General features: G+C 37.5%; 1 protein-coding gene and 1 long non-coding RNA gene across 12 annotated transcripts in view; one reads left to right on the top strand and one right to left on the bottom strand.

Annotated features, from left to right (window-relative positions):
• Nucleotides 1-699: 699 nt before the first annotated feature.
• The window catches only part of sox13 (SRY-box transcription factor 13), a 69,942-nt gene continuing 55,591 nt past the window's right edge, over nucleotides 700-15,050 (bottom strand). For 4 of the 11 annotated variants that reach the window (XR_015501973.1, XR_015501974.1, XR_015501972.1 and 1 more), the window contains exons 12-15: nucleotides 11,795-11,962; nucleotides 6,001-6,217; nucleotides 2,253-4,290; nucleotides 703-2,097 (exon numbers count right to left, since the gene is read on the bottom strand). Coding sequence is in view for 7 of the 11 variants with exons in the window: in NM_001442729.1 (NP_001429658.1) it covers nucleotides 4,044-4,290; nucleotides 6,001-6,217; nucleotides 11,795-11,962 (632 nt within the window). In the remaining 4 variants the exon portion in view is untranslated. 11 annotated transcript variants of the gene reach the window in all.
• Nucleotides 4,048-15,050, top strand: part of LOC147834890 (uncharacterized) — a 28,480-nt gene continuing 17,477 nt past the window's right edge. The window contains exons 1-2 of the long non-coding RNA XR_015503000.1: nucleotides 4,048-4,510; nucleotides 5,490-6,249. This is a non-coding gene — a long non-coding RNA (uncharacterized LOC147834890). The remainder of the gene's footprint in view (nucleotides 4,511-5,489; nucleotides 6,250-15,050) is intronic.

The following is a 15,050-nucleotide window of genomic DNA, read 5'->3' as shown; positions in this document are numbered from 1 at the left end:
ATTTAATGTAAAATATTTTTATTTCTGTGTATATGGTAAGTGAAACGGTTTTCAGTGTTTATAAAACCCATTTGCTCATTGTTTTTTTAAGTCTTTAAATTTAATATTAAGCCTTGATGGGACAAATACTTTATTTAATTCATGGGGTATATAATTAAATATAATTCAATAGTTCATATACAGCATAAAATTTTATAAATATTAACTTAATTAGATAAAATTACCATATGCACTGGACAAAATATTAAGCACAACCTTGTATGCTTAATTTGTACAAAAAATAAATAAATCATCCTAAAAGATGAAATAAATGTTATAGAAAGCAAAAAATTAACATATTGTTACAACACCAAATGATATAATTTTTGTTTGTATTTCTTGAAAAGTAATGCTTCAATGAATAACCAGCCAGATAGAATCTATAATTCAATTGCAAAATCAGAATTAAGGTTCTGCATTTACCGTTTTTGTTTTACCCCAATTTGCAAATGTAAGAAAACTTTGATCATTAATATTTAGAGTACATTTAGGATCTCTGTCATGTTAATATATGAAAGAGAACAGTCACACACATTGTTTGCTATATGAAACATAAAAACTTTAAAGCTCAATATCTCAAAATTATTTAAAACGCTGCCAGAACCTTATCATTCCAAGTTGACACATCCTGATAAATTGCTCATAAATAAAAAACAGCCATAGAAGTAAACATAACATTTTTATTTATGCTTCAAAAACAAACCACAAAACTTGCTTGGAAAAATGCAACATACAGGGAAAAACATGTACACCTTTAAATTATACACTTTTATAAACAAAATAAATTCTATATCTATATTTTACAACAGCTGGTTTTGCAACAGTTGTTCAGATTGCAAATCTTTTTTTTCATTCTACAGATAAAATGCAATCTGTATTTTGTATCCTGTTATTTACATTTTTATAATTTTCTTCCAAGTTTTTCACAAAAGTCCACTCACTTGCAAATTTCTAAAATCGTTTTCTTCAAAATATAGATGTTTATAGTTTAACAAAATGTTTACATTTCAGCTCAACCGTAAAATGACAGCAGCCCAATAAAATGGACCCAGTCAAAAGAACTGCTGGAATGATAACTCAAGGGTTTTTTTTTTTTCCTACAATTTTTTTTCCAACACAAACTCACTCTTATATACAAACACACTAAAATAGAAAAGTAAACCAAAAGATTAAAAAAGGGAGAAATTTAAAGGGCATTATTCACATATCTTTCGCAAAGTAAATAGTAGAAATCATTTGCATATGTACATCAAGTGCAAAATTCTACTTTGAAAAAAGTTCTGTGTTATTAGGGTCTGAAAGTGTATATATATTAGATGATAAAAGTGCATTTCGAGTGATTATTTTGCACCAAATAAAAAATTTAGATTGACCTAGGGAAAACATTTTAAGTGCAGTACCCAGACTCAAACAGCAGAGGACGCCAGCAGTCCATCTCTTAAAGTCTTAAAGGGGCGGCTGCTTCAATCTAACACAACAGCCTCTAATCCTCATTATCTGATATCTAGATAATATAAACTGGACAAGGAGTTCAGCAATGTTCCTTCCTTTTTTCCCCTCAAGTCCACTCGTTTTCCTTTTTTTAATTTGCTCAGGCCTTGAGCTCTGGAAAGTACCTTGGCACAGTCTTAACAGGAAACTTTGCAGGAAAACCCTGGTGACACAGCATAATAATACACAGAAGCTTTCATTTTTTTTTTTCTATGGCTAACGATTTGGAGCTTTCCATGCATTGGCTACTTAAAGAAACAGTTAAACCAAATAAAAAAAGAGAGATCTCATTTCTGGATGAACTGTTCTTTTCAATTATCACCAATCATTCGTCACAATGAAAAATGTGAAACTTGGAGTAAGACAACAGTGAATACACTTGTCTGTACCCCTTTTAGAAGAGCTGTTTCTTATATACTTCGTGAATAACATTTACTTGGTAACACTTTGGTTTGGGTCACCACTCAATCAATGAACTACTGGCTTATTACCTACCAACTATAGAGATGTTAACTGTTCATTAGTAGTTATAGATCAGGGGTGTCCAAACTCTGTCCCAGAGGGCCGCTGTCCTGCATAGTTTAGCTCCAACCTCTTTTAACACACCTTCCTTGATGATTCTTGTATACATAGAAAGAGCTTGATTAGCTTGTTCAGGTGTGTTTAATTGGGGTTGGAACTAAAATATGCAGGACACCAGCCCTCCAGGATGGAGTTTGGACAGCTGTTTGAGACCATTTCAATGTGGTCATGTTATTGGCCCATGAACATTTCCTGCTCGTTGTCAAACTATTTCATTAGGGCTGGGCGATTTGGCCTAAAATCTAAATTTCGATTAACTGAACATTTTAACTCTTAAAATGATTATTGAATGATTCTTTTATTTATTTTTTGCCCACTCACTGCCGTCCACACTCATCAACGTTACCAAGCTGACCAAATCATAGAGCTTCCGCTATGCATCGTCGCGACGTGCAGTTACATTCAGTGTTGCCAGATTGGCCGGTGCGTGTAAAAAATAGCATAGGTGGGTTGACATAATTTGGGCGGTTTTGAAAAGCAACTTTTATATGCAACTTATACAACAAAATATAACTGTGCGCTGCTCCATTCAGTTAGTAGTGACCAGTGCATAGCACAAATCGTGTGGGCCCACCCGCAAGAGGTGGTGTGCTGTATCAAAATCTGACTCCCGGACAAATCTCACTCCCGTTCGCATGCATGAGCATGACACAGCGCCTGCAGTTAAACTCGCAGCGCTTCATCATGACACTTTTATCGATCATTTTTTTCCACAATTGACAGCAAGAACAAACAAAGAAATGTTGTCTGATCGACAAGCAGCACATAATTATGTTAAAAAAAATTCAAACGCCGAATAGGATGAAAGTAAAACATCCTCTAACATAAGTGTTTCAAAGTGATCCGCTTATGTTGTGGTTCTGTGACTGCTGGTGTTGGTTGCTGTAAGGTTAAAAAAACATGACAGTAAAGTAACTGGGTTCATTTTGATTTAAATAAATTAAAATTAAATTAAATAATAATCTAATATTTTGGGCTTTTTGTGTGTTTTGGTGAGTTTTGGACCGCTTTTGGGCTGGAAAACGTCAGCAATATCTGGCAACATGGGTTACATTTTTTTGAGAGCTCAGCGTCGGCATCAGTCACGGCGAAGGGTATACGACCGCGTGACGGCTGTAACAGACAATATTCTGTGCTCAACACTGAAGTGTTAACAGAGTAGGGTTCTGTGACTTTACACACGGAAAGTAGTTGAAAAAATTTATCGTTTATAGATTCTGAATGTTGATTACTTTTCGTTTAATCGTCCAGCCCTATGTTTCATAACTGTAACAAAAGGCAATTCCATTATAACTTAATGTTAAACAGCTATCATAGCATTATTTATCAATGTGTGGCTCTTTTTGGATTTTCGGAGGCTATAGAAATTAAAAATGTAAAACAGGAAATACGTTGGGAACATTGATTTTGTTTACATCCCACAAAAGGGTCAAGGATGATCAGATTCTGCATCCCTAATCCTACCTTAAACCTAAACCCAACTTCAACCCTACCAACTATTAATAAATAGCTAATTAGCAGTTCATTAAGCTAGTAGCGTTAGCGAATGGTTTGTTAATACCATGAATTGTGACCTAAACTAGAGTGTTAGCCATTTACTTCATGATAAGCGCAGTGGCATTCAATGAATTAAAAACTACTCTGCTCCACAGTTCTGAAAGATCTGACGCCAATACAGTGAATTATGCAGACTGAAAAAGTTCTGCAGACTATAATCAAGACATTTCATAGATGCCTGGTCTAAACATGCCCAAAATTAAGCTCTATACGTGCCTTCTGTCTTCCTTACAATCTGAAAATGACCTATCAGGTAGAGTTAAAACCTGCTTGCAAGGACAGCTTCATAACTGGACTGGAAAACACTGAGCTACACCATTATTTGGACACCACCGTTATTATCTGTCCTCCAATGGTTTTTCTGTTGTTTCTTCTTAGTCCGTGAGGACTACGAGCTCTCCTTCACTGCGTTCTCCAGCGTCGCTCTCCTCTCCTTCGCTGTAGGGTTGTCTTGGCCTGGCGCTCTCCCTCGTCTCGCTGACTCGACCCTGCGGAGGCTCCAGACCCCGTGGCAGGTAGTGCTCCAGGAGGGCAGGGTGCAGGGGCAGGGTGCTCATGGACACAGGTGTGGTAGGGTACTGTCCTTCACTGGGTGGGTACGGCAACTGCTGCTCTGATTGACTGCAGGAATACATGATATACACTGGTAATACATTCCTTGCTCTGTTAAACATCATTCGGGAAATATTTAAAATAAAAAAATTCACAGGGGGCTAATCTGATTTCAACTGTATAAATAAAAATAAAAAATCTATAAATAATATAAAATTTTTATCAATTTTGCTCTCATTGTTTTAAACTAATAAATTATGAAATTGTACAATGTTTAAAGGGCACCTAGGTTACCCCTTTTTTCAGATTTAATATAAGTCTTTTGCGTCTCTAGAATGTGTATATAAAGTTTCAGATCAAAATACCCATCAGATTTTTCATTACACCTTTTACAAGATGCTGTTTTATACTGATTTCCAGCAGGGGGTGGTTTTGTCGTACTGCGCCTTTAAGACGAGTTTTTCCCGCCTACTCTTTCTACATGCCTCCTCCCTCAGCTTGTCAGACAACAGACAGACTTAAAGGAAGAAGGTCTCACGTAGCGTTTGTGAGATACTACAGTAAGAACTAACCTTTACTAATCAGTATTGTGAAGTTGCATTGAGTCACACATAATATCGTTACAAAGTTAACGCGTGCGCGCGCACACACACACACCGCAGATGACACACACACACACACAGACAGGCAGGCAGGCAGACAGACAGACAGACAGACGCGTAGCTTAGTTAAGGCTAACCTCAAGTACTGTGTGGATATCTGTTATGCTAATGTACAAAATAAACCTGATTTAACTTTCACAAACCGGTATTGAAGCGTCTTCTTTTATAATTGTTCTGACACGCGGCTGTGCTGATGAAGTAAAGCTGAAGTAAAACGCTGTAATTAATTACACACATACTCTGTTTTAAAACACTTTAAACATGTGAAACTTACTCTTAATCACATTTGATGAGGATTGCTGATCCTAGCGAACAGAACAGAGCTTTTATTCCTGGTTGCTTTGCGTATGTCTGCCTGGTCTTGTTGACATATACAGGTGACTACCGGAACATGTTAATGCGCGCAGCTGTCAATCAATTCGGTGGGCGGGGGGATCGCACACCTACGTAATGGTGCGATCGATTTGAAAACAGCTCCAATTGGCCGACCCTTTTTTTTTTGTAGTTAAATTGAAAAAAAAGGGCTGGGTGTGTTCATATCACCCCAGTATGACGGTCTATACACTATACCAACACACAGATCTGTCCAAACAGCTTGAAAAGTAGATTTTTTACCATAAAGAATAAACTACGAGCATATTTATAGAAATAACCAATAACGCAAAAAACAGCTTAACAAACACAGATGAGAACAGTGCGTATGATTCTTCAAGTGGGTCTAACAGTAATTCATCTTTGGTTACTGATTAAAGTTAACGCCTGCTGTTACTTAAAGGTTATTCTCCAGCTCTTTAATTTCTCTTAAAATGGTCTTTTCAAAAGACAGGTGTTGTGTTTTGAAGTTATTTGATATATCTAAAACCACAACATCAGCTGCGAGAAAACTCTGAATAAATGAACAAAGTAAAAGTATCACAGACTGTGGTGAACTATAATCACTATAGAAAGCTTCATTCAGCCTATGAAGGTCATATTTATTAGTGTCTTTAGTATCTTTCTTTATTGAAAAGGTGATATCAAATATTTCAGTATGAATATGCATCAGAATATCAATACCTTGGACAATACTAAGACCAAATACAAATGAAGTCATGTTGAGTTTGTTTGTGGGCTTCACCTTGGAGGGTATGATACTCGTTGCTCCTGTCTTCGGCTCTTCATCATGGCCTTGTACTCTCCCACCCGCAGTCGTCTGCCCTCTACAATACAGGTGCGCTTTGGCCTTGGTTTGTATTTGTAATCTGGGTAACGTTCCAGGTGTTGCCGACTCAATCTGGCCTGCTCCTCATAGTACGGCTGCTTCTCCTGATTGGACATGGACTTCCACCGGGAACCTAAAGCAGGAGTAGACAGGCATAACAGTAGGGTAAGTAATTGTTTTAAGGTATGTAGCTTATTACCTGGCTGATGCTTGATCTCAATCAGGACTTAAATACTTTTATATTTGATAGTTTTTTTAATAGAGGAGCTCTGCAATTAACAATGCGATGTTTAATGTACATCTACATTTACCTTTAATCCTTTAAGCAATACATTTTTTTTTAGGATAATGTTATCTGAGAACTTCCTGACCCCAGAGCTCTACATGCTGTGTACATACAGATTATTGAAAGTTTAAAGCAATACGTTTGCTACTTTTGTACTATTTGTCTTAAGTAAAATCACTGTCCATTGTGACTATAATCCCCTTTTCCTTTTCTTCGATGCGTTCAAAATATTGAATCATTCTCTCATTGTGTGATTCTTTGTGACTACTTTAATTTTAATTCAGCAACCACTTTACTCGTAAAAGTAATATTATTCCGTAACTCGCATTACTTGTAATGTGTTACCCTAACACTGCCTTTTAGTTATGATTTTCAATTTAATTTGTGATTTATATTCATTTAAATGAAGTGTTTTGAGGACCACAAAATGCAGAAGTGCAGACTTTTGTAAACAATGTCATTATCATCGTTGCTGTGCGAACAACAAAAGTGTTATTTTGTGCAAATGGAGACGTCATGTGCACACATACGAGTATTTGACAACCAAAATAACTATGGTGGGCATCAGGGCCATATTGTCCTTTTACAAAGTAACATCACCAACCTCTAGTATGGCATGCATTACTTTATTATTATTATTATTATTTCACATCTCAATGTAAACAGAGTTTTGACTACATTTGACTATAAGAACATGAAGGAAATACTTCAGGTTTTTTTAAACACAATGTAAAAAATGCAGTGTTCCACACAATTCCTTCATGTTTTTCCAACACAAATTGATTAAGCTAACTTATGCCCAGTTCGGACTGCAAGATTTTCAATGTAGTTGCGCAGATGTTTTCACACTCCATATGGGGTTTTGTCGGTGCAGTGTTCACACTGCAAGATGGATTGGCAGCAGTGGGGTTTCACACTGCATGACTTTACAATAGGAAGAATCACCGACAACACTGTCTTGATCCACAAACTACGTCTCACAACCAAACACACACACACAGAAACACACTAAGGGTGACACGATCCTCCAAATCCTCGATTCGATTACATTTTCGATTCTAAAGGCACGGTTCAATTCGATTTTCGATTATGAATAATTAATAAATGACCAATTAATTATTTGTAGCCTACCGTTTAAACTACCTGACCTGCATGGGGTTGCTCAGAAATGCTACACGCCACTGTGGATGTCAAATCGTTGTCGTTCTAAAATGCCATTTAAAAACAAAGAACAGGGACTGAGTGTGTACTTTTCGCGAGCGGATATGCAACGGGGGCGGGCGGAGGATCGCGATGCCGGTGTTGTCTATCGGACGAACCGTACATAGCAGAGCTTGCAAAACTGTGTTTTTTTTGTCGACAACACGAACGTTGTGAACATAACTTACAGGAAATACAAAATGCTTACACACCGGCGTCTTCATTGAAAGAGGAGAGGGTTTAAGCTCTGTTGACGGGTCTCCTGCTTCTGCAGTTTAACAAGCACTTCAACAAGCCTGTTTTTTTCCCGCTTGGCAAGCCAAGCTGACGTGACATGGGGGCGTGGCAGCATCGACGATTCTATTTTTTGATTTAATAATCAAAATTGAGCATAAATTTCGATCGATTTTGATTTAAAATCTAAATCGTGACACAAACCCACACACCCAAGAAGTGACTTGGAAACAACGTGAGGTGACGTAGTATAACTTTTGTTATTAATTATATAATGAGAAAGAAGCTTTTAGTGGGGTAGAAAATGTACTTATTTTGCTCACCAAGAATTTGAAGGGAATTAGCAATTTCTCATCAACTTTTTTTCTTTAACGACTGTGTTGTGGTATTGTTCAGATGACACATCATAAAGGCACAGGTGCTCCTGCCAAATTTCCACTAGTTTTTCATTACTTTTTTCTCACTAGCTCTTTTAACTTCTCCCCAACCTGCCGCTGGCTTGCAGATACCCAGTAATGAATGCTGCTCTCTCATTGGCTGTACTGTAGGTAATCGCAGATGTTATTTTCAATCAGAACACATTTCATACGGCATGATTTATTCGTCAACAAGTCCAGATATCAAATATCTCAGGGGTGTCGGCGACTCATTGGCAATTCTCTCAGCTTCTTTGATCGTTCACACTGCGTGATTGTTACATGAACGAGGAGCGATTTGCCAGTGATTTCAGGCATTTATCTGCGATTTCTCAAAACTTGTCGGCAAGTCAAAATCAGGGCTAAAATCATGCAGTCTTGACATTATTGGTAAATTAAACCCACTTGAATTTATTACTTGAAAAAATGATTACGTTGTCTCCAAAAAAAACGAAGGAATTGTTCTTTACAGCTCATTTTAAATAAGATAAGTTTGAACAAACAGCAAAAATGAAGAGTGCATTGTTATTCTGTAAATCCAAGTCAAACCAGATCATGATAAGGAAGTATATACTGTACATACTTTTGCCTACATTGAAAATTGCACAAATACCACTGAAAAACACACCGAGTCGGTGAGAGTTGAAATTCCACGAGGACAAGGAAGTGATTTAATATATGGTGAAAGAAAAAGAAATGCAAATGTAAAGGAAACAAAAACAATCAGTTAAACTGAAGAACTGACTGACCTAATTGGCTACACGCTGAGAATCATTGACATTGGAAGAATTTGGCTTATTGACTGCATGCGTGCAATGCTGCATTTCAGTAAATGTGCTGCAGGCTAAAAAGGCAAGAAACTGAAAGAAACATAGGTGTGTACCAGAAGGAGCTGCAGGCGATGTTCAAGAGAAAAAAATTGAATCAGGTGGGTGTCAGTGTCACCACAATGGAATGGAATGCGAGTGTTTTGTGAAAGGAAAGAACTGAGGAAGGCAGAGGTGCAGCAAGGGATGAAGGGGCTGAAGTTCTGGGTGTTGTTTTCCTGTCACCCCAGGAGCCAGGTGGCTGAATGTGCCCTGCTATGACCTTTTTTTCACCCCCCCCCCCAGAGGACATCAGCAAGTGACATGTTTGAAAATACAGGCGTGTTTTACAGAGTGACACTACTGTAGGATTAGCTGTGAGCATAATGAACCCACCTTTCCCATAACCCCCCGTCCCAACCCAACAATAAACAACTGATCTCAGGCAGGAAGATAAAGGGGTTAGGGATGAAAAAAAGACAACAATGAGGACAATGTTGACAGAACAGGTGCTTCAGAATCCACAAAGAGGAAGGATTAGAGGCATTAGTCACTAGAGACTTCATTTTGCTGATGGAAACTCTAGTAAAAAGAATTTGGCAGCAACAGATTTCATTCTTTCTCAAGAAAACTATTTAAAGTATGTTAATTATCGTCGTTTAAGACCAAGTACAGTATGCAAATTAAAATGACTTCTCACATCTTGCATCAATCATTTATGTCCACTGCAAAAAACAGTTTGTCTTGTTTCTACTCTAAATTTCTAGACATTTTTTAATCAAGAAGCATTTTCCAGTAAAGTAAAAAATATTTATTGTCTTAACTTTAGAAAAAATAGGTTAAAATGAATTGATCTTTCTTTGATTTTGTCATCTATCCAAGTTTTAGGAACAACAAATAATAACTTGACTTCTAGTTGATCATTTGGTATCAGAAGTGGCCTATATGAAAGGCAAAGACCTCTAGATTACACCTATTTTAACCAAAATAAAATATGATCATGCCTTGATTTTTAATTATTTAATTAGAATTAAGGTCTGACTTTGCTTAGACAAAAGTCTTGTCAGAAATAATGTACAGTATAGAATATAAAGTCATGGTGCAGTAAACAAAGAATGAATATTGTGTCTGACTCCCATGAGCTTGGAGGACTGCATCCATACATCTCTGCAATGACTCAAATAATTTATTAATAAAGTCATCTGGAATGGCAAAGAAAGCGTTCTTACAGGACTCCCAGAGTTCATCAAGATTCTTTGGATTCATCTTCAATGCCTCCATCATCTTACTCCAGACATGCTCAATAATGTTCATGTCTACTGACTGGGCTGGCCAATCCTGGAGCACCTTGACTTCCTTTGCTTTCAGGAACTTTGTTGTGGAGGTAGAAGTATGAGGAGGAGTGCTATCCTGCTGAAGATTTTGCCCTCTCCTGTGGTTTGTAATGTAATGGGAAGCACAAATGTCTTGAAACCTCAGGCTGTTGTTGTTGCCATCCACTCTTTAGATCTCTCGCACGATCCTCATACTGAATGTAACCCCAAACCATGATTTTTCCTTCACTTGACCGATTTCTGTGAGAATCTTGGGTCCATGCGAGTTCTAAGAGGTCTTCTGCAGTATTTGTGATGATTGGGATGCAGTTCAACAGATGATTCATTGAGAAAAAATTAATAAAATCGACCTAATGCCACTTTTCCAAATGATCGACTAGAAGTTAATATTTATTGCTCTTACAACTGGGATCAACAATAACATATTAGGCAGGTAGTGTACACAGGTATTATTATAAATTAAGTTTTTTCCGCTTTCGTTTAAAAAAATAAATAAGTCGGCTGTAGTGGTTAGTGCGTCGACACGTGCACTCCGCTGTTCACGGTGACCCGAGTTCGATTCCCACCTCGCGGTCCTATGCCGATCCTTCCCCTCTCTCTGCTCCCCACGCTTTCCTGTCAATACTCTCTACTTTCCTATCAAATAAAGCTGAAAACCACCAAAAAAATTATTATAAATAGAAAATCTCAGTTCACATTAAAAAAAACGCAAAAATGCACAGTGATGCATACATATTATGGACATGCCGAACCGACAGGCAGATTTAATGCCACTTGTGCTGGATTCAAACGTGGAATTAAGTATTTTTGTAAATAAATTGCATATAAATCAATGCAAACATGAGAACAGAGGCATATTACAGTCTCACAGTGCGAACGACATGAGATACGTGACACGTAATGGCACAAACGTACAGAATTTGCCTCATTTGTGCCTACCGTGTTTGGTGTGAACCCAGCCATGTTGGCCAATCAGAAAGGAGAAACAGGTCTCCACAGCGAAATGAACCACGACTAGCTATTCCGATATATGTTTTACGAAACGGATGTCCTTCCAGCCACAGCCCATTTCTGGGAAACACCCATACACTCTCGCATTCACACACGCACTTATACATTATAGCCAATTTAGCTTACCCAATTCACCTATAGCGCAAGTCTGTGGGGGGAAACCCACACCAACATGGGGAGAATTTTAAACTCCACACGGAAACGCCAACTGACTCAGCTGGGACTTGAACCAGTGACCTTCTTGCTATGAGGCGACAGTGCTAACCACTGAGCCACCGCAACATGAACATTAATTTAAAATACAGCAGTGATCGGATCATATTAGCGCAACATATATACAGTCCATTACTACAAATAAATGATAAATGCCTTGCCACAGCCAAATTGTTCATTAAAAGCAGCAGCAGCTTGCATCTCTCTTACCGAGGATCTTGCTGATACTGGAGTTGTGCATGTCAGGGAACGCCTGCAGGATACGTCGCCTTTCGTCTTTGGCCCACACCATGAAGGCGTTCATGGGACGTTTGATGTGGCCAGAAGAGGGAGTTCGGGATTCACCAAAGCTTCCCACCCCAGAGATTGCCATCTGCCCTGTTGGGAACAACAAGATTAAAAACAAAACAATCAGTCTAGACACACATAACTTCCTTTTGTTTGACTACACGCCCCACAGCCAAATGCAATTACACAGGCAGGTGGCATCTGTGTTTGTTGCATGCCAAAGAGATTTTTTATTGTAGTTGAAACGGTCATAAATTCACACCCATTCATAAGGCAATTGTTTATTTGATCAAGGAAAAAAACACACACAAAGCTGAAATACGTGTGATCAACCTAATTTAATTATTACTAGTGACACACTATATCGAAATCACATATTACAAGTGTTTCCTTAAGTGACTAGTCAGCCAATGGGTCTTCACTTGTAGCCATGTATAATTAGATTGGGATGACGGGATCCTGAGATGGTCATGTTTCAGGAGGTGTTTATGTAAGACTGAAACAGTTTCTCAAAAGAACAGAACACAATGCAGGGATCTATTTTAAGATGACACACCATCATTCAAGATACGAAGCCATAGCGAAAGGCTACATTGGAAATAAAAGCCTTTCTTACTTAGAGTTTTTGTCTTGTTTCTAGTCCAACTATCTACCAAGTTCCTAAGTCAAGAAGCATTTTTTAGACAAGTAAAAAATACTGTTTTATTTACAGAAATTATAAGTCAGATTTCTGAGAGTTTTTCCTCAGCTAAACAATCTGCCAACAATAATCTAGTTTTGGGCTTGAAAAATTCACTTAATTTAAACATATTATTTCTGAAAATCAGACCAAACGTTTTACTTGTCCAGAAAATGCTTTTTGATCTGAGCATTTTCAGATATTTGGACTACAAAGAGGAAAAGCAGTGTGCTTGCAGTGTATAGATTTGGATATAGGGTTCCCACACTGTCATAAAACACCAGATTCAAGGATTTTCATAGACTTTTAAGAGCACCACTAATTTTAAATCAAGCGTCTTTGTATTTCATGCCCCAGCAGATAGTGCCATGAAAGTCTTTATTGCACTTTCTGTAACAATTCACTTACAGTTAAAATTTACATAAATGTCAGAGTAGTTTTCAAAAAGGTTGACCTTTTAAACAGTCGTGTCCAAAGACTTTTAATAAAATATGTTAAATTTAATTCTGGTTATATTCAAATGCAGTTGGAGTTCAATTTATTTATTCATGTTTTTGTCTGCTGCTCGGTACAATTGTTAACATTCCACTACAAACAGTTTTTACTTCAATTATAGTTCAAGCACTTTCAAGGACCGATGCTTGTTTTTAAGTACTTTTTAGTACTTTTTACTTTTTTGTTTTAGTACTTTTTTTGAATCTATATCAGGGCTGCTCAGCCATCTTCCTGGAGATCTACCTTCCCGCAAAGTACAGCTCCAACCCTGATCAAAAACAAGGAATGGCTGACGTGAAACTGACTTTTCAACACAGTGATGAGATCCCGAATCGCAAGTGTTTCGAAACACTACACCAAAGCATGATCTGAAACACCCAGGTCATGTGACTGAGGTGATTCGAAACACCCAGGTCACGTGTATAAGTGTTTCGAAACACCAGGTCACGTGACTAAAGTGTATCGAAACACCAGGTCACATGATTAAAGTGTTCGAATCGCTTTAGTCATGTGACCTGGTGTTTCAACACACTTTAGTCATGTGACTATAGTGATTTGAAACCCCAGGTCACGTGACGAAAGCGATTCAAACTAGATTCAAAGCATCGGTCATTTCAGAAGAGCTTCGAGACCTGGTGAATCTGCGTTTGGCTGACAGGGTTGGAAAAAACGTATATCTCATGTAGCCTAGTGGAGCGTGCGTGTGGTCAGAGTTCAAATCCTGACTTAGAAATACTTTAAAATTATGGCTTGATGTATTTTAATAATGTTACTTTTTATGACCAAAACAAGACATATTTATTCGCAAACTGTTGATTCGGATGTCAGACCAATGTTAAAACAAAACATGTTACATAAACAGAGCATTTAAAAACGAACATCTGTAGCTGCATCAGCCTGTAGTCGAGCCCATTATCTCTGCAACTCACCTCTTCACTAAATCATTTGAAGCGTCAACTCTACAACCTGGGGTTTAGTACCTCAATTTGCTCAACTATTTTTTTGCTAAAGCCGAGCAATACATAAAAAAATGACCACTAGGTGTCACTGTAGAGACTGGTTTCAAAACAATTCATAACTTTCACACATTTGCTTTGACCGTTTCAGTGCTTCATAAAGCCTTGCTTTGCCCACCATTATCAAACACACCTGAACCAATTAAATAAGACCTGGGGTTCGTTCTTCGTACCTCGCTTAAATGATCTAAGATGATTTGGCAGATCCTGGATCTTTTAATCTTGATAACGGATCTCTCGCTAATTTGGTTCTTCAAACAAGTTCGCGAATCAGATTAGAATGTCTGGATTAACTGATCTGAAATCGCTGCGTGTGTTGTGAAGGACAGATCTATCGATCCTCGAAATCATGATCAGCAATGCAACGATTGGCTGACGGCACAGCAGCGTAATGACATCATCTGATTAATATTCAATTATCCATGTGAGCAAAATTACATTAAATTAGCAGTAAACGGTTTGTTAAATATGACACACGACAACCTTTCACATTTGTTGTGAGCTGCAGGCTTTACACTTTCATGTGTCAAGACAAGAGTATTCATCATGTATTTCAATGCAAATCAGTGTATTTAGTTCTACATTTAGAAAAGATTTTCTCTATTATTGTAGCCGTTTTTTTAATCGGTGTAAAGAATAACTGGTTGTTTACAAAAGCGTTTTTCATATTGGTAAAGGCGTCTGTAACTTTTGTGAAGCATCAAATCACTGGCATATTAACTATCAAAACATGTTTATGACTGCATAAATGTATTATTGCTTTTAAAAAAAGTCACATATTGTGCATTCCTATTATACACAATTTGTACTAAAGCGATCTAAAAAGTTCATATCAATAAGTTTTCTCTTTGCACCACCAGGTGGCAGTCTTTGTACTTTCATTTCAAGGGTGCAGATTGCATAAGTTTTATTAATATGTATAACTTTATTTATTTTATTAATAACTATAACTTTATATATATAGTTAAAAAATATGTACCACTTTCCC

This window comes from Danio rerio, chromosome 11 (genome assembly GCF_052040795.2).
Source record: "Danio rerio strain M-AB ecotype USA chromosome 11, GRCz13ab, whole genome shotgun sequence".
NCBI lineage: Eukaryota > Metazoa > Chordata > Actinopteri > Cypriniformes > Danionidae > Danio > Danio rerio.
Note: the sequence above shows the minus strand (reverse complement) of the source record. Positions and strands in the feature narration are given on the sequence as shown.